At 46.0% G+C, this 19,856-nt stretch overlaps 1 protein-coding gene across 4 annotated transcripts in view; it reads right to left on the minus strand.

Annotated features, from left to right (window-relative positions):
* The window catches only part of R3HDM2 (R3H domain containing 2), a 906,692-nt gene that overhangs the window by 403,966 nt on the left and 482,870 nt on the right, over positions 1–19,856 (minus strand). For all 4 annotated transcript variants that reach the window (XM_078688982.1, XM_078688980.1, XM_078688983.1 and 1 more), the window contains one exon: positions 10,987–11,082. In XM_078688982.1, coding sequence (XP_078545108.1) covers positions 10,987–11,082 — 96 coding nt within the window. The remainder of the gene's footprint in view (positions 1–10,986; positions 11,083–19,856) is intronic.

Below are 19,856 nucleotides of genomic sequence, written 5' to 3' on the forward strand. Positions count from 1 at the left end.
ATATATATATATATATATATATATATATATATATATATATATATATATATATATGTGTGTGAAGTATCCAGTTTTGAAGTACAAGTACAATCATAGCAATATCCAGTGCATTCTACATAAAGGAAATACAGATGTTAACTGAGTTATTCAGTCCAGGCACAGCCTTAACAATATGTTGTTTAATCCAAGCACAGCCAACATGTGTTTAGTCTTAATGGAATACTTCATCAGGGCTACTGAAGTATATTTAGAGACCTGTATCTTTATACGTGTAACCATAGTACTGGTCAGATAATGTAGACAATTATGGTATGTAATCAAAAACACCTGCGTCCATGCAATGCCAAGTAACAAGCATCCACGCAGCGCAGAGTAAATTACACAAGTGAACATATGATATACAAGAAGCCCCTTTGATAAGGGATGTGAATCCCCAGTGTCAGAGTCAACGTCCGGGAAGTGTCTAAATAGAAAAAAACGCTGTTTACGCATAACCTTGCTGCAAAATCTGCTTTGATGCCAAACTATGTTTTCGTGCTCGCTGATTTTTCAGTAGCATCTCTGCAGCGGAGAAACAAACAAGCTACTTATCTTCAATGACACTCTTTCTGATGTATACTCTAATCCAAGTTTCCTTACATTAGAATATTTCTCAGGCATCAAACTGGATCTACATAATTTTGCAGCAGTGCATCTGTGTGCCTATAAGTGGTGTTTTGTGGCTCCTCGCCGATTCCACACTTTCCAACTAGTCACAAAGAGGAGCAGCATGTAAGAGTCATCCTGCACACTGATGGCCGACACCGCCCTCATCGCAGCCACCGACGACATCCGGACCCTGCTCGACAAGGGGGAAACAGTGGCCCTCATCCTCCTGGACCTCTCCGCTGGGTTCGACACGGTCTGTCACCTCACCCAAGTCTAGCGCCTCAGCAACATCGGTATCCAAGAGAAGGCACTGGAGTTGATCATCTCGTTCCTCGCCGGAAGAACACAAAGAGTCCGCCTCCCCCCGTTTCGCTCCGAGGCCACCGAAGTCATCTGCGGCGTCCCGCAAGGATCTTCACTCAGCCCCACCCTCTTCAACATCTACATGAAACCTCTCGCAACCATCGCACGCCAGCACAACCTCAACATCATCTCTTACGCCGACGACACCCAGCTGATCCTCTCCCTCACCAGAGACCCCGACACCGCCAGAACCTACCTACACGAAGGGATGAAAGACGTCGCCGAGTGGATGAAGGACAGCCGCCTGAAATTGAACTCGGACAAGACGGAAGTCCTCATCCTGGGATCTTCGCCCTCCGCCTGGGACGACTCCTGGTGGCCCCCAGCCCTAGGCACCGCACCCAAGCCAACCGACCACGCACGCAACCTGGGCTTCATCCTGGACCCCTCCCTCTCGATGACCAGACAAGTCAACGCCGTCTCCTCATCGTGCTTCAACACCCTGCGTATGCTTCGCAAGATCTTCCGCTGGATCCCGACCGAGACCAGGAAGACTGTCACCCAGGCACTCGTCACCAGCCGACTGGACTACGGAAATGCCCTCTACGCCGGAACCACAGCCAAGCTACAGAAAAGACTCCAGCGCATCCAGAACGCCTCCGCCCGACTCATCCTGGATGTCCCCCGACGCAGCCACATCTCCAGCCACCTGAGGAACCTGCACTGGCTCCCCATCGACAAGAGGATCACGTTCCGGCTCCTCACCCACGCACACAAGTCTCTCCACGACCTGGGCCCCAAGTACCTCAACGACCGCCTGACCTTCTACACGCCCACCCGCCAGCTACGGTCCACCAGCCTCGCCCTCGCAGCCGTACCACGCATCTGAAGAGCCACCGCCGGAGGAAGATCCTTCTCTTACCTGGCTGCCAAGACTTGGCACTCCCTCCCCATCCACCTTCGGCTGACCCAGGACCATCTCGCCTTCAGGAAACAACTCAAGACCTGGCAGTTCGAGCAGTAGGATACCCCTCCCCCCCAAGCGCCTTGAGACCCTCCTGGGTGAGTAGTGCGCTATACAAATGGCATGATTGATTGATTGATTGATGTCATGTTTTTTCTCATTTCTTTTTGCACTCTCTGATGCGGAAGTAAAGATTTGTAGGTAACTGTGCTGCTCACTAACTTGGGACCTGTTCAGATGTTATAAAGAGGTCAGTCTACAGAAAGGGGAGTTGGAAGGTAAGTGAGGAATCTGCAGTTAGAGTATGCGCCAGAAAGAATGTTACCAAAGGTAAGTAACATGTTATTTGATGGATATTTCCAACTGTCGATTCCTCACCTTAGAATAGATACTAAAGCAGTAGCTCCCCAAAAGAGGAGGGTATGGAGAATGGACTCAAATCAAAAAGTCATGCAGAACCAAGCAGGCAAATTGCCCTTTCTGTCACACCAGGCTACCAAGGGAGTAGTTCTTTCCAAATGTATGCATCGATGCCCATGTAGTAGTGTGACGGATATTAAGGACAGGTACCCATATGCCCATGCAATCAAAATGGGGTTGGCCCTGGTGAAATGAGCTCTACAAACCTCAGGGGCCCCTTTATTGTTCAGTGCACAGCACATTTTGATCCAAAGAGTTATGAACCTTAACGTCCTCTTCTGTACCACCTTTTTATTTTGCACCAGAAAACCCACACAGAGCTGATTTGTCCACTAGACGGGCCTTGGTATGATAAATATAAAAACTCAAACCTTTTTTAGAGGGTCCAATTGATGTAGCTTCTCCCCCTCTTTTGAAGGGTAAGAAGGAGCAAAAAACACTGAAAGAATGATCAACCACCCAACATGGATGGTGTTCAAAATTTTCGATTCCACACTATCAATTTATCTGGAAAGAATATTGTGCAGAATGGCAGCACAGAAGCAGCCTACAGTTCACTCAAACAATTATATGATGTAATTGGAACGAGGGAGATAACTTTTAGAGTCAGGAGACGCACCAAACAACTATGCATAGGTTTGAAAAGCAGACATGTTCAGTATGTCAAGACTAAGTTATGGTCTTAATGGGGACATGACAAACTGGTTAGGAGGGATATTGCATGACAAACATGTAAGAAAAACCCATCACAATGGGTATTTAAACTATCACAGTTAGTCCGGCAAAGACAGAAAAAGTAAAACTGTCAAATAACCTTTTTGAAGAATTCACTGCAAAGCTTTGCTGGGTTAAAGACAAAAACATAGGGATATCGGAAAAGTTCACCTGTAACTGGCCAGTGTCCCAGGCACCCACTAGGTTACAAACTCACCCCAGTTTCCAGCAATCATAGAGGCATTTCTTGGAGGGGCTTGTGGCTCGGCTTTGAGTGCTCTTTCAATCTTAGTAGCTTCAAAGAGCGTGTACCTAAACATTGTCAAATCTGCCTGCTGGAAGGCATATACATCCGATCTGCACTAGCTCCAAAACCTACTTCTGGCATTGGCACCCTCTATATTGCTCCCTCGGCCAAGAGAGAGGCACTTCTTAGCAGAGATGGTCCTGCATCAGCCTGTCTCAAGTGGGTGGTGGGGAGTCACAGAGGGGAAGGAGTAGCCCATTTGGACAATCTTAAACACCCAGTGGTCTGATGTTTTAGATCTCCAGCGGGGCAGATGATGGAGTATCCCATTATGGTAAGATTGCAAACGATCAAGGTTTGGAGGCTTTGTTTGCCGGAGGAGTGGTGGACTGGCCTGACCTCTGGCTGCCCGGCCCACAGGGTCTGTGGGTACAGCACCCCCGGCCACAGAGACTGGGAAAAATGAGCGCAGTGGGGGCTGCATGCAGCTGGAAGCTCCTTCTGTGGCCGTGAGCGCAGTGGGGGCTGCATGCAGCTGGAAGCTCCTTCTGTGGCCGTGAAAAGCAGACTGGGGTTGGCAAGGGGCCATGGAAAGGTCCGAGGACCTGGCCGTAGCTCTGCTATAATTGACGTGCTCCAACACTGAGCCTGCCTTGTTTCCAAAGAGACAGGAGCTATCAAAAGGGCATGTCCATAAGCGACATTTGGACATCCCTGGAAAAGCCAATAGTTCTTAGTCCGGCGTGCAGCCATTAGCCCACCGTAGAATAAAAATCTATGCCCAGCATGTTGGTCTTGTGCAGCCCACATCGAATCTTGAACTTCACAGAATCTCTCTGTTGGACATAGCTTGGGAGTAAGGCTCAGGCCTCCTGCAGGACCATAGGCAGCACCTGAGCAACCTAATTCCACAGAGCATGGGGTTAACGGCCCAAAAGTCACGCAGTGTTCACAGTCCACAGTGCCAGGCTGATGGAAGAAAGCATTTTCTTTCCTAAGGTGTCCAGCCTCTTGGATTCCCTATATGGTGGGGTGGTAGGGAACATGCCAGGATTTACACAGGAGGTGGAGGCTTAAACTATCAAGCTCTAGAGTGTATTGTGTTGCTTAAGGAAGTTGGGTTCAGAGTGGGCGGTGGTGGTCGTCACAGGAGCCCCTGTGCAGAGTTTGGACAAAGTCCCCAGTAGGACGGGAGTGAGGGCTTTATTACACGGGCGAAGCGGTTCTGAAGTAGTCACTCCCGGCTGGATGATGCCCTTTTGGCTCCATGTCAGAAATGAGAATGGAGATGGCGGCGAGAGCATTGGCATTGGTGCTTGGGAAGGTCAAGGCGGTACTGCCGATGCCAGTCCAGAGCCATCCGTGGATGCAAGGGGTAAGACTGAAGCCGGGGGTGGAAGCGCTGGAGAAGAACCAGTGGGGTCTCCTTCCTAACACGTGGGGCCTGAAGGAAAGGAAGCAAGAATGGACCGTCCAAATACGAGGTGCATGGCCTTCTAGAACTCGCAAAGTCGGCAGGGATCGCTCCGGCACCCTGAAACTCCCAGGCCTAATCGTGGAGCCATGCCTCGAATGACAACGCTTCCTCCTCTCGTCTGACGTCTGCCCTGAAGATCAATTGCTCCGGGACCTTCCTCTTGACTCTGTGGTGCCGCACATTGAGCAGCAAAGCGCTTGAGGGATCTCTCCCTCAAGGCCTTCGGGTGCTTGGTGCAACAATCGACACAGGTCTTGGCATCGTCGTCGCACCAGAAGCAGACAAGGTACCGTTCCATCACTCATATTTGCCAGGGACAGGCAGCGCAGGGCTTGAAGCCAGCCTTCCTCGTGCACATCACTGCCATCACAGGAGATAAGTCTTTAAAAATCACTTCAACAAAAGTAGAACAAAGGTCAGTAAAAAAAAAAACAGGGGGTAGCTCTCTCCAGATCTGCGCTGACTGGTGCAGAAAGAACAGATCTGACTTCAGCGCAAAGGGGTGGCACCTATATACGTACCGCGCACATCACTTCCAGCGCTGACAAAGCCACACGGAGTGAACAACGCCACCTAACGGCCTGCAGGTGAACTGCTCATGAAAAATGTCCGAACCCAGTCTAATGCCCAGGGATAATTCTATGGTAAGGAATCTGCTGCTAAAAGTCTCCATCAGATGCCCAACCTATCGTCCTAAGAGGCATCAAGTAGCCACATGCACCATGGTCATGATACAATCATGCTGGGTAGTTGCTGAATGATACCCTCAAAGATGTTTTACTTAGATACTAGCACACTAGTGCTGTCACTAGTATTATATGGATATTATATTGTTATTATATCAGCTTGTAACTATATGGAGTCAAACCTATTTGGGCACTCAAATTAAATAATAACTCACTTACAAAAACAAATGAGGTTCTGTTTCTACAGATTTCGCGATACTAGCAAAAATTGGCATACAGCCTCAGAGGGGCAAATAGTGCATACAGTGCCCTGACTGAGATTTAGTTCCTTTTTGCCTTGATCTCTTTTCCAGTCTTGCTGAAGTGGCATTTCTATGCTCAAATGAAAACCCTCCGCAGTCGTGAGAGGAGAGGGCGGTTGCTACGCCCTGTTGTGCAGTTACTGGCTTCGGCTACTGGGAGCCATTGGGAATTCTGTTTAGACTAGGGAAGTCAGACTATAACCAAGGCCTGACCATCACTCCACCATCACTCCATCATCATCATCATCATCATCGTCATCATCCTAATCCTACCGTCAGAGCAAGCAACCAAGCAGGCAGGCAAGCAAGAAGGCCAATAATTGAATTGAATGGTCCAAAGTAGTCAAGGAGTGATCCTACAGTCCTGCTACTGTCATCATTCCCACTCCTGCGACCTTGGTGTACATGGGTGTGTGGGTGGAGGCGGGGGTCAGAAGGAAACGGGGGAAGAGGTATGAGGGCAACGTTATTGCCACTGCTACTGTTGGTACAGTACTGCTCTGTGAACCTTGTTTGTTGGACTTTGTTGCCCAAGTGATCAAGCACCCATGTGTCATCTCCACTGTTCGGACCTTTTCTTGCCTGTGCCCTGCTGGATGGGGGCTGCTTCGGCTGTTCTACCTCCATGCTGGGATTTTTTTGACCCAGGGTGCATAGTTCCACTAATCCTGATAGGCATACATACCATCAACCAGGGGACTTCTGATTATTCTTTCTTATTCCTTATATTGAGTGCTTTGATTCTTGCTTGTGTGGTTATCACATGAATCGTGGGAAAAAGGTAAGCTGAAACTGTTAATGTGAAAGATAAGCCCCTCAGGTCAAACAGCACCATTTTGTATTTTTTTTAATAATGCAATAGGAGTCCTCTCAAAAGAGACATCCAATGTAGAGGTACAATTGGGCCAAACAAATGGGCCAACAGTCCTCCCCCCCCCCCCCTACTCCCACATATTTGTTAGATGCTTATAGTACGCAGATCCAGACACACCCCATATCTGCTGGACAACCCCCTCTAGTCGCAGAGGCCCAGACAAATGCTTCTTCCGCCATTGCCCAGATGGACAACCAGTGCACACAACTCTGCACATACTAGAAAAGGGGTGGGGAAGAGGGGCGCTGAAGCACAATACCACAGGGAGAGTTGGGAGTAGTGGGCATTGCCATCAGTGCCTGGATCATGAAACTCGCTAGATTCCCCAAAATAGACTGGATAGAATGTAGCGGGGTCCTAAACAAACTTATACAGAAGGTCTCGAGATTGGAAGGAGTCGCAGACTCCCTTAGTAAAGAGGTTGGGCTCATGCACACCATACCCAAAGGTCAGCCACTGCCAACCCCCTCCTTGGGCCCCATCGTACCTACTAGTGTGGACACCTGGGTTATCCCCAATCATTTGGCCAACTCCGCTCAGGAATAGGTGCTCAGGGTGGAGTTCTGGTCAGTGGGCTTTGCTTTCTTCTTACCCTCTGGGGGTAGGAATGAGTACCCAACCCTCTAAGGAACACGGTGACCATTAAGTCTGGGGTGTTATTCACCATCCTGATGTGGTTGAAGGTAGAACGTCTGAGTCCCCTGCGTTTAATGAAGCAAACTTGCAACTCCCACCAACATGTACACCTTACGTTTTAGTTCTACTGAATGTACCCCCACTAAAAAAGGCTGCAACCGAGGCATATGACCAAGTAAAAAATAAGGTGGTACACTGGTTTTCTGAAAAACGTTCTACTCACCAATCCCAGTGGTCATTTGAGGAAATCATTATGATTAGGCGAACAGGATGGATCGGGAACAGCCCCAAAGCTGCAGAGTGGTTAACTTTGCATAATTGTGGAGATCAGGTTTTATCCTGAGCAAATTTGCATCCCTTCCTTTTCCATCGGGATCAATCTTGGCTCTTCCCTAGGTGTTTTTTATAAGCCCATTTCGAGAGAGGGAGTGGACCAAAGAGGGACCGTATTTTCCAGGGAGGGGGCAAAAATACATAATACTCACCCGACTTGGTTCACAAGTGCTCCTATTTTATTGGAAAATCGATTTGAAGCACTAACAGGAATGAATGAGTTGGACTGACTGGTTCAGACCAAGACTGATACTACCTAGCTTTGTGCAAACTCCAGTGAGCCCACCAATTACCTGAGTATTATGAGTTGGAATATTGCAGGCATTCAGGGTAAAGCAGGGGGTTCCAAATTTGTAGTTTTCTTGGAAGCCCATGATATTATCAATTTGCAGGAGATATGGGACTCAAAAGGGGAATTCTTCATGGAAGGCTTAGTGTCCTTTAGTATCAAGGGCTTTCCACTCTCCAAGTGGTCAAGCCAGAGGGGGCCTAGTCACTCTTGCGAGGGTGGACCTAGTCCGCAATGTTAAAATGATCCCTACTGACTATCGACAATTTTTGGCGGTTCTATTAATATTTGACAACTCGCAAAATATCCTACTTATCAATATATATAACCCCCTGCATGGCAATGACGCAGACATTCTAGCGGAGGTTGAGAGGTTTCTTGATGCTTTTCTCTCCTCTTCCTCCATTAAAAACATTGATTTGATTTTAACTAAAGATTTTAATTTACCCCCATTTATGGATTGTTTTTTATATGATCCTAAGGATTCTAAAAGGCCCCTAGTTCACCATGTGCATGTTAGACACTCCCCCCAAGGGACTACCCTAAATAATCTGGTTGCAAATTTTAATTTATGTAACTTACTCTCCTTGCAAGCACTGTGACAGCCGGATGGCATCCCTACCTTTAAGTGTCAGAGAGCTAGATTCTTTATTGATTACATCTTTGTATCTAGGGGTCTCTTTTCCTCCCTGATGGATATTGCTCCTAAATGTAATTTCCATAGTGATCACAACCCCTTGACTGCTTCTTTTATGTGGGGTAAAAGCCTGGGGGTATAAGTGCTCTGTACAGTTTATTATGAAATACCAAGAATTAAGAGCATAAAATAAAATGGGGAGACATTATCCCCAGGGAATTTAATGCAAATATGTTAAGGTTCTGTCAGGAATAGTCTATGCTCTGTCTTGATGACACAAACCCAGATTCGGATATACTAAGCACTTATAACTTTATTTGTGAGTAAGCCAAGCAGGCCCTTACTTGTCCAGGACCCATAGGTCCACCTAAGCCCTGTAGGGGGTTCAATAAAAATTGTACAAGGGCAAAGAGAGAACTGTTGTCCTCTCTTAAATGTGCCCCCAGAGCTAGGAATGAAATCAAAAGGTGCAGATCAGTCTATAAATCAGCAGTTACTACTAGGAAACTGCAACTTAAGGAGGCGCTATGGTCACACCTAGTAGAGGCTTGTGCCTCTAAGGATAGCACTAAGTTTTTGGGGATCATAAACTAACCCTTCATTAAGGGACTTCAGCTCTCAGACCAGGCCGTTTCAGCACCGGCACACGCTTGGATAAATCACTTTTCATCTCTTTATGAATGCAACACTTTAGCATCTGGCCCAAACCCCACTCCTGATACACTTACTCTTCAGTGGTCAGAAGTCAAAGAACCCATACTGGTGTCACTCAAGGCAATGCTCCTGGCGCGAATGGTGTGCCGGGTGACCTGTTGAAACAGTTGGTGGCTCTATGGGCCCCTGTTTTAACACTATGCATAAATGCGACCATTATAGGTCCACACTCAGAGGCCTGGAAGCGTTCAGTTATAATCCGGATTTTTAAAAAAAGGGGCAGGCGGGACCACACATGTCATAGACCAATATCATTAATCAATATGAAGGTGAAGGTAAAAGGGAGCGTTATATTGGAGTGGCTTTCCAACTGGGCCAATGACAAAGGGATCTTCTCTGACTTGCAATATGGTTTTTGATCAGGGCATGGCAAGTAGAACAAAATCTAAATCTGTACATTTGACCCATACATTCACAAGGCCTCAGTCCATCTAGCATTCATGGATCTCGAATCAGCATTTGACTGTATCAATAGAGAAATGCTGTGGGATGAGCTTGGTTCACTGGGGGTGGACCCCACTCAATTTCATGAGAGATTTACATAGATCTCACAGGGGTGGTTAGATTTGATGGAGAATGTACTAAGCACTTTGAGATAACTAAAGGTGCTTGTCAGGGCTGTATTCTTACCCCCCTCTTATTTATTATGTATATTAATCGCTTAGAGGAGGTCTTAACTGAAGTTGAAACTGACATCCCTAAAGCAGGGTAAAGAGCCATACCAGTTTTATTATAGGCTGTATCTAAGGTTATAATTGCACTCTATGGTTGTGGGTCCCAGGAATGTCAAATGTCGTAACCCCTCAGCTAATGGTTGGGTTTTATCCAGGGTGTACCATTTGTTCTACGTGGGTTTGCTCCTCAATTCAGGCCCCAGCTGGAAACCTCTTATCTACATATAGAGGGGCCCTTCAACGTGCAATTTCCAGGCTTCAAGATTTTACAAGGGACACTGGGCAGAAGTCCCCGAAATTATTACTTGATGCTTGTAAGGCCAAATGTGTTACAATGGCCACCTTCGGCAGTGAAACTTTGGGTATGCGAATACTGACTATTCAGGTGACCGAAAACAATTTCCTGAGAAATGTATCTAAAGTCTGCACAGACTGGAGTTGGAATAGTAAATTTTACTATTGCAACATCCAGCGCCCCACCTCCGCAAGTCGTCGTAACGACTTGCAGAGTAATGTAATGCATTGTCACAACACGGTCGTTATTACGACCGCGTTGTGACAGCATGCGGATTCATTACATGCGGAGTGAAGAGGCATATTCGAACTGAATACACTAGTATTTATACACTTCAAAACCCCAGTCTCTTCCAGGGTCTTTTAAAAACCCTTCATCACCTTTCCCAATTTTATTTGTTGCCTTATGGCCACCACAGTATCACTGCAAACAAACTGGCATTATAACAGTTACTAACGTCCCAAGAAAATGCATACAATAAAGGGGCATCTGGTATACTTGGTTTCCTAAGAGTAAACAGGTCAGCTGAGTAAATAAAACCATCCAGTATCAACGTTGTGTACTTTTCATTGTTTTATGTCAATACCATAGGGGGAGCTCTTGGTTTTACGTCAATGTGGTTATGGCTGCTTCTAGTCTAATGGCATACTGGTAAAGGAAGCTTTTATTTGTGATAATCCCTGGGGAACATGCTGCTTCGTGTGATGTCAGAGGTGAAAAGACAGCTACCACAATTAAGTTGCTGCACAATGGTTTTGGCTCTGTGTACGTACTTCTCGTGCAAATATTCGCTCCCTGACTCGCTGATACTCCTCTTCTCTCTCTTCTATTGATTTGCTTCTGCGGCCATCCTGCAAGGGCACCCGCATCTGGAGAAAAAAACAGCATGTGTTACAGCAGGACAAGGAAATTCACCCTCCATTAGACGCACAAGAACTTCAATGGAGAAAAAAGAATATATAACGTATTTTCTGGCGTATAAGGTGACTGGGCGTATAAGACGACCCCCTACTTTTCCTTTAAAATATAGGGTTTGGGCTATATTCGCTTGCTCATAAAATGACCCCGGCGTATAAGACGACCCCCAACATTTGAAAAGATTTTCAAGGGTTAAAAAGTCGTCTTATACGCCAGAAAATACAGTATATATATATATATATATATATATATATATATATACACACACACACACACACACACACACACACACGGTGAAAGTTACTTACCCTATAAGTACCTGTTTGTGGCATGTAGTACTGTAGATTCACACACATAGCTTAAGTCTGCCATCTTGTGTTGGGTTCGGAAGTGTGCAAGTTGGCTTTCTTCAAATAAGTCTTTCGAGTCACAAGGTGTAGTGACTCCGCCCTCCTCTTGCTTGCAATGCGCATGCTCGCATGTCCTCGACTCCATTGTTACATTGTTTTCCATTTCGTATGTGAGGATGGAGTGTAAGGATAATGTATTCTATGGAAAGGACCATGCAAAAATAATGTAATGTAGGAGGTGGAGAAATGCAATCAACATATGTCACCGGCAAGGAAGGTGGGTGCTTGTGAATCTACAGCACTACATGCCACAAACAGATGCTTACAGGGTAAGTAACATTCACCATTTGTCAGCATGTATGACTGTAGATGCACATGCTTAGCATAGACTAAAAAGCAGTTCTTCTAAGCAGTGGCTAACCTCTGCTAGGTATATTTGTTTAAAATAAAGTGTGTAGTACTGCTTGATCAACATTGGATTGTTGTTGTGCCATGACATCTTCACAGTAATGTTTTGAAAATTGGTGAGGCGTAGTCCATGTAGCTGCTATGCATATGTCCGCTATTGGTATATTCCCCAGAAATGCCATAGGAGCTCCTTTTTTACATGTAGAGTGAGCTTTTGGTGGGACAGGATACATTTTTATTATCCAACGTGAGATACTGGATTAGGAAATTGCTTTACTGTTATGTGGTATGGAGAAAGCTACAAATACATTTTTGAGTTTTGCAAAATGATTGTGTTCTATCAATGTAGTACATTAGTGCCCTTTTAACATTTGTGTGTTATGCTCTTTCAGAGTCTGGCTGAGGAAAGAACACAGGCAACTCAATAGATTGATTCATGTGGAACTGTGAGACTACTTCTGGTAGAAATTTAGGATTAGTTCATAGTACTACTTTGTCTTTGTGTATTTGGAAGAATGGTTCTTCCAAAGTTAATGATTGCATCTCACCAACCCGTCTGAGGGAAGTGACTGCGGTGAGAAATTAAAGTTTCCATGATAGAAATTGTAAAGGGCACATGCAAAGAGGTTCCAATGGTGAATCCATGAACCATGATAGCACAATATTACGATTCCACGCTGGTATGGGTACAGCTCTCAGTGGAATAACTCTTTTGAGACCTTCTAGGAAGGCTTTGATTACAGGAACTTTGAATATAGATATGTGTTCCCTATTTTGAAGATATGCAGTTAATGCTGTAGGATATATATTTTTATAGAAGTGAAAGCTAACCCTACAGTTTGAAAGTGAAGAAGGTAGCAAATAATGTTTTGAGCTGATGCATTTAATGAGTTAATATCCTTTTAGTGGCAATAGTGAACAAGGCGTTTCCACTTTGCAGCATAACAGGCACATGTTGTGGGCCTTCTTGCTTCTTTTAGAATATCCATACATTCTTGAGGTAAATTAGGATATCCAAATTCTAGGACCTCATGAACCAGACTGGAAGAAGGAAAGATCTGGGGTTTGGGTGACTTACTGCTCCTTAGTTTTGAGTGAGAAGGTCCTGCTTGTTGGGTAGTACTTGTTGTGAGACTACTGATAGTTATAGTAGTGTTCTAAAAATGGTTGACTGGCCCATGTGGGAGTAACTAGGATGAGTGTCAGATGTCTGCAGCGGTTTGCGTATTACAAATGGAAGCAGGGAGAGAGAACCATAGTGCATTGCCCTTGGGTGTTGGAACCTGGAGGCAGCGTTTAAGCATTTTGCATGCTGTGTGTTGCCATTAGGTCTATTTCCAGTTGCCCCCATTGCTGTAAGAATGGGTATAGCACTTGTGTATTGAGTTCCCACTCATGGACTTGTTGGCATGTCCTGCTGAGGAGATCTGTCAAGTTGTTGTCCACCCCGGATATGTACTCTGCTAACAACTGAATGTTGTGTTGGAGAGCGTACTTCCAGATGCTTTATTCTAGAAGAGACAGATGTGGAGATCTGGTCCCTGCCTTTAATTTGCAGAGTGTACATGGTAGTAACTTTCTGTTTTGATTAGGACTGTTTTGCTGATAAGGTGAGGAAGGAATGCTTTCATCGCTAGGTGAACAGCTAGCAACTCTAAGTGATTGATATGCAGAAGAGACGGACTGTGTGTCCAATGCCCATGTACAGTTAACTCCTTTGTGTGCGCTCCCCATTCAGTCACTGATGAGTCTGTTATGGTCGTTTGCGGAATTGAGTCTATGAAAGCCTGTCCCTGTAGTAGATTTTTGGAGTTACACCATTGTAGAGAGTGGCAAGCTTGGTGGCTGATCAACACTAGATCCTCTAACTGACCCTCAGCTTGAGACCACTGATGTGCCAAGCATTGTTGTAACAGGCACATATTGATTCTGGCATGAAGTACTATGGCTATGTATGATGCCATGGTTGTTAGCAGGCGCATAACAGTTCTTACTGTTATTTGCTTATGAGGCTGAAATTGTGGAACAAGTGTTTTGAAAGTCTGTAGCTGAGCTGCATTTGGCTAAGCTCCACCTTGTGACAATTTAGGATGGCTCTCAAGTAAGGCTGTATCTCAAGAGGTTGCAGGTGTGATTTGACCGCATTGACTGTGAAACCTATATGGTTAAATAGGATTATGGTTGTTTGTATGTGTTGCAAACATTTGCAGTATGTTTTGCTTTTGATAAACCAGTTGTCCCAATAAGAGAAAACATGTATGTTTTGCATTCGTAAGTGGGCTGCTACTACTGCTAAGCATTTCGTAAATACCCAAGGGGCTGTGGAGATCCCAAACAGAAGCAGTTTGAACTGAAAGTGTTGTTCGTTGAAAGCAAACCGGAGGTATTGCCTATGTGCTGGGTGAACTGGAATGTGAAAGTTTGCATCTTTTAAATCCAATGCAGCCATAAAGTCTCCCTGTTCTAGAAGTGGCATGACATCTTGAAGAGTGACCACATTAAAATGTTCTGAAAGAATGTACCCGTTTAGAGGTCTGAGGTCTAGAATGGGTCGCAGAGCCCCTCCTTTCTGGGTATATGGAAGTAAAGGGAATAGAACCATGTGCCCTGTTGGTGTAATGGCATCAGTTCTATCCAGTAGTGGCTGCTACGGGACAGGGGATGGTAGGAGGTTGAAAAAAGAAAAAAACGGCAATCCTGTGGAAGCCTGTGCATGTTCTTCACAAGCCTGTGTAATGCAGACTGGTGGGGAACATGCACACTTGAGGAGTGCAAACCACTCCCCCCCCCCCCCCCGCTCTGGTTAGCCCCGCCCAGTTAACAGACTGCACAAATCATTTTATTTTTGCCTAGAAGAGCTTCAAATCTTCTTTCAACAGTTTGATGGTCTGTTGACATCTGTGGGTGCAAGGTTGAAGTGAACTCCAGACAATAAACATGCTGGATAATATTCAACACCCATTGGTCATATGTAATATTTATGCATGCAAGAAGAAACTGCTATAGTCTTTCCCCCACAGGAGTTATGTGATCGGGGTAAATGGTGGGCAAGTCAAGGCTTGGTGGTGGTGGAGGGCTTGGTAAAACTTCCTCTACCTCTATGATTGTTTCCTCTATAGGAGCCCCTATAGTATCCTCTAGGAGAGGATGTTTGACTTTGTGTCTTTTTGTTAGAGATGGATGTCTCAGGGGAAGTTATTTTGGATCCTCCATGATAAGTGGAGCAGCTAAAGGAACCATGTTGTGATTGTGTTTGCAGTGATCCCATTGCTTTTGCAGTCTCGTTATCTTTTTTTTGTTTTCTCTGAGAGGGTATCGATCTGTGGCCCAAAAAGATGTTCACCATCAAAGGGAAGGGCTAATAAAGCTTGTTGAACTTCTGTCTTGAAGCCAGATATTGTTAGGCACGCATGTCTTCTTAAGATGAGACAATTTGGTAAGCTCTCATCTTATCTTTTTCTCTGAGATACTGTAGCTATCCCTTCCATTTCATACCAGTGTGCCCTATTATAGTGTGATAGGAGACCAATGGAGTTGGCAGTTCTCCAATGGTTGGCTGATTTTGCCACCACTCTTACCTGCTGCATCTATCTGTTTATTCTCTTGGTCTGATGGGGGGGGGGCGCACGGGGTCACCAGTTGTTTGAGAATTTGCCTGCTTACGAGCAGTGGCTACCACTAGAGTCTGGTATGAGCTGACCTTTAATGTATGTAGGATCTATTGGGGAAGGCTTCTAATTTTTATCAACCCTAGGAGTAATAATCCTAGATCTAACTGGGTCGTTAAAAATATCCTCAGTGTGCCTGAGCGTACCCTTAAGCATGGGAAGGTACTGTGCGGAACACTGAGTGGGCGAGAGAGTTTAGAACAGAAGTCATCTGCCAGTGGCTCAGTGCGGAGGGTAACTTTAAGTAAAGTAGCTGCCCTACTTATAAGATAGTGGTAAGCAGGAGTGTCATTAGGAGGGGAGGGTCTTCATGGATATAGATCCGGGTCGTGTTATAAGGTAGATCTGGGTTATAAGCCCCCGTCATCTTGTGGTGGTAATAGAATGTGGATCATCCCCCCAACCCCTGTAAAGGAGTGTAATGAGACCTCTGATGAATTTGGAGGGTCATTAACTGGTGACTGTTGTGGTGATGGAGTGTGTATGGCAGAGATTGGAGGAGGGCTAATGTAGGGTGGACTAGCAGCTTTGCCTCCATCCTCTTCTTTCTTGGGACAAATAGGAAGATCTATTGCATCTTCAACAGGAAGCTGACTTTTTGCAGCCTGTGCCCCTGAATGAGGGTATTTCGTGAGGATTGTTCGTCCACCTAGGCGAATCATTAAATGTTTTTGCCAAGAATCCAGATGTTGATCTAAGTTCTCAAGTACTGGTTGTACAGTCCTTGGAGAATATGGTGCTGCGGTTTGTTTTTCGACTGACACTAGTTTAGTCCTGGTTATTTTCAGTGCCGAGGGTTTTTGCTCCGAGGCCGAGTTTTTGTGTGGGGGTACGGTGTTTCGACTCTGAAGACTTTGGTGAGGGAAGCCGGGTGGAGTCTGACTTGGATTGTTTCGGTGTCGAAAGTCAGAATGATTATGAGGTGGAGGGCTTCGAAATGGCTACTTGAGGTCTAGGCTGCTTCTTCGAAGCAGAGGCTATACGTTCCAGAAACAGCTAGTCAGTCCAGACTTTTGGGGAATTGTCTGTGCCGGCTATGGTCAGGGTGGAGGCAGAGGGGGCACAGTAGTCCCAGTTTGTTTCACTGAAGTGATGGCATCATATTCTGCATCCGACTCAGAGTCATGGTCTGGAGATCGATTACCCTCATCCGCTGCTGATGGATATGCCTCCATTTCAAGTTCCGGTTCCTCTGAACCCGAAATGACCGGGTGTCTCTTCTATGCTACATCGAGACATCCGAAGTGCCTTAGCTTTCTGATCACAGTCTTTTTGGACCGAAATGACCTGCAAGCCTCGCACGTTTCCTCTCAATCTGGAGACAAGGACAAATTAAATACTTTGTGTACATCCATGCGTAGAAACGAATAGTTTCTTACCCGTCGGTGTAGTTTTGCAGATTGAAGATCTTTCTGGATTCACTATGCTGTGCATTATTCCGCGGTCTAGTTGTTGGGTCCGGAATCGTAGTCTTTGTTTGTTTTTTTCCGTAGCCCAGGTGGGCGTCGACGTCCCACCTTTTGGTGTCCTTCCTGTGACAACGGCATGCTTCCTGCGGAAGCTCCCACCCTTGGGCGCCATCTTCGGATTCTTTTTTCCCCGTTTGTGTTTTGTTCCCGAATAGTATGGCAATGTTTGAATATTTGTTTCACCGCTTTTCCTTCAAGTATGTTCAAATCTTTGCCCTGTTTTTACCACCTCTTAATCCAGTCTCATCTTTCTGGCGGAGGTGGGTGGGTTCGCTAGTGAATCCAGAAAGATCTTCAAGCTGCAAAACTACACCGACAGGTAAGAAACTATTCGTTTTGCAGCGTGAATCTTTCTGGATTCACTATGCTGTGCATAGACTTTGTAGCGGTTTGTTATCATTGTGGCGGCTGGGTGGAAGATGAGCTTTGATTTTTGAACACGTGTTGAAGCACCTTCTGTCCTACTTGTGCTTCTTTGTTCATTTGTATGTCCACACAGTAGTGTTTTGTGAACGTGTGCACTGAGGCCCATGTTGCCGCCAGGCATATGTCCTGAATGGGAGTGTTAGCCAGGAAGGCTATTGTTGCTCCCTTTTTCCTCTGCCAGTTCTTGCCCAGCTTGTTTGTGGCAGAATTGTATTGTTTGCGCGATCCATCGTGCAATTGTCCCCTTAGTAACTGCTTTTCCCGTGAAACTGTCTGCGAATGACACAAATTTTTTTTTGTTTTTCTGTGATCCTTAGTTCTCTCTATGTAGTGCATGACAGCTCGTCTGGCGTCCAGAGTGTGCAGTGCCCTTTCTGCGTTTGTCGTTGGTTTTTGGAAGAAACTTGGTATTTGAATAGCTTAGTTGATGTGGAACTTAAGACACCATCTTTGGCATAAAGTGCGGGCCTGTTCTCATCACCACCCTATCGTTGTGAATTTGTATGTAGGGTTCTTGTAGCGTTAACACCTGTAACTCGATCACCCTGCGCAGCGAGGTGATTGCCACCAGGAAAGCTGTCTTCAAGGTTAACATTTGTAGGGAGGCCTTATGGATCGGTTCAAAAGGTGCTTTCATGAGTTCCGTCAGTACTAGGTTGAGGTTCCACGCAGGTGCTGATAACCTCTTTGGCGGTGCGATCCTCTTTGCCCCTTCCAAGAATCTTTTTACAATTTGTGAAGTAAAGAAGCTTTTTCCTGTCTCTCCTCTAGTGTACGCGACTATGGCTGCCAGGTGTACCCTTAGCGAGGATGAGCTCAGATTAGCCTCTAGCAAGTGCGTGAGGTATTTAAGCACTGTTGAGTCTCTTGTCATCTTGTGCAGTTTTTCCTTTCTGCACCATAGTGTGAACCTCTTCCATTTGGCCACGTAGCACTTCCGCGTGCTAGGTCTTCTCACCTCTCGAAGTACCTTCAGGGTGCTCTCAGGTAATTTAAGGTGTGCGAATTCTATGTCCTCAGGAGCCAGGCTGAGGCTTTCTGGTTCTGGATGCAACACCTCTCCGTTTTGCATGGAGAGTAGGTCTTTCCTTCTCCCAAATCTGTGTGGTGCACTCTGTGTCATCTCCATAATCTGCGAGTACAAGGTCGGTCTGGCCCCCTGTGGTGCCACCAATATCAGGGTCATGTTGCTTGTTCTGCACTTGCTGAGTACCTTGTGTATCAGGGGGATCGGCGGAAAAGCATAAGCAAATGTCTTTGACCAGCTTATCCATAGGGCATTCCCCAGTGACCCTTCCCCTGGTTGCCTGGATGCGAAGTGCTGGCATTTTGCATTCTGGCGTGTTGCAAACAGGTCTATTGATGGTGTTCCCCACCTGTCCAACAGTCTCCTTGTCTCTTGGGTATTGAGCTCCCATTCGTGTGAAGCCGATGTCTGTCTGCTGAGCCAGTCCGCTTCTACATTGTCCTTCCCTGGTCGGTGAATCGCCAGTAGATCTATTTTTAGTGGGATGGCCCATTTCCATATTTCCTGCGCTAGTTCTGACAGTGGGGCTGATTGTGTTCCTCCCTGCTTGTTTATGTAGAACATCACTGTTGTGTTGTCTGTCTGGATCAACACTGTTTGGTTGTACAGCTTCGTCTGGAATGCCTTTAGTGCGAGGAACACGGTCTTTAGTTCCAGGTAATTGATGTGTTTGACCGCATCCGCTGATGTCCACAGACCCCTCACTGAGTTTTTACATGTGTGCTCCCTATCCCTCCTGGGATGCGTCTGTGGTGATGGTCACAGTTAGTGCTGGTGGTGTTAGAGTTTTCCCTTTTGTTATGTTTCCTTTGTTCCACCATGATATCTCCTGTGCACTGCGTGCGTTACAACCACTAGATCTTCCCAACAACCTGTAGCTTGTGATCATTGGTCCTGTAGCCACTCCTGGAGTGGTCTCATGTGGAGTCGTACATTCAGCACTATGTGCATGCATGAGGCCATCTTGCCCATCATCTTGCTCGCCGCCCTCACTGTCAAAGGACGCCCCTTCTGGTAGAGGCGTGCCTCCTTCACCAGTGCCAGCGTTCTCTTCTCGCTGGGGAACACCTTCTCCTGTAAGGTGTTGATCTGCGCACCCAGGAAAATGTTTACTTGTTCTGGGTTCATTGAGGATTTTCCACAGTGGATGGAGACACCCAGGGCCATTAGCGTATCTGTCACTCGCCGTGCGTGCCGTTTGCATGTCTTGTATGATCTTGCCTTTACTAGCCAGTCGTCCAGGTAAGGGTATACGTGGATCCCTTCCCTCCTTAAGTGTGCTGCGACTGCTGCAAGGCACTTTGTAAATACCCTTGGTGCTGATTTTAGTCCGAATGCCAGTGCCGTGAATTGATAGTGATTTGTGTTGATGACAAA

The sequence above is a fragment of the Lissotriton helveticus genome, chromosome 1_1 (genome assembly GCF_964261635.1).
Source record: "Lissotriton helveticus chromosome 1_1, aLisHel1.1, whole genome shotgun sequence".
NCBI classification, from domain to species: domain Eukaryota; kingdom Metazoa; phylum Chordata; class Amphibia; order Caudata; family Salamandridae; genus Lissotriton; species Lissotriton helveticus.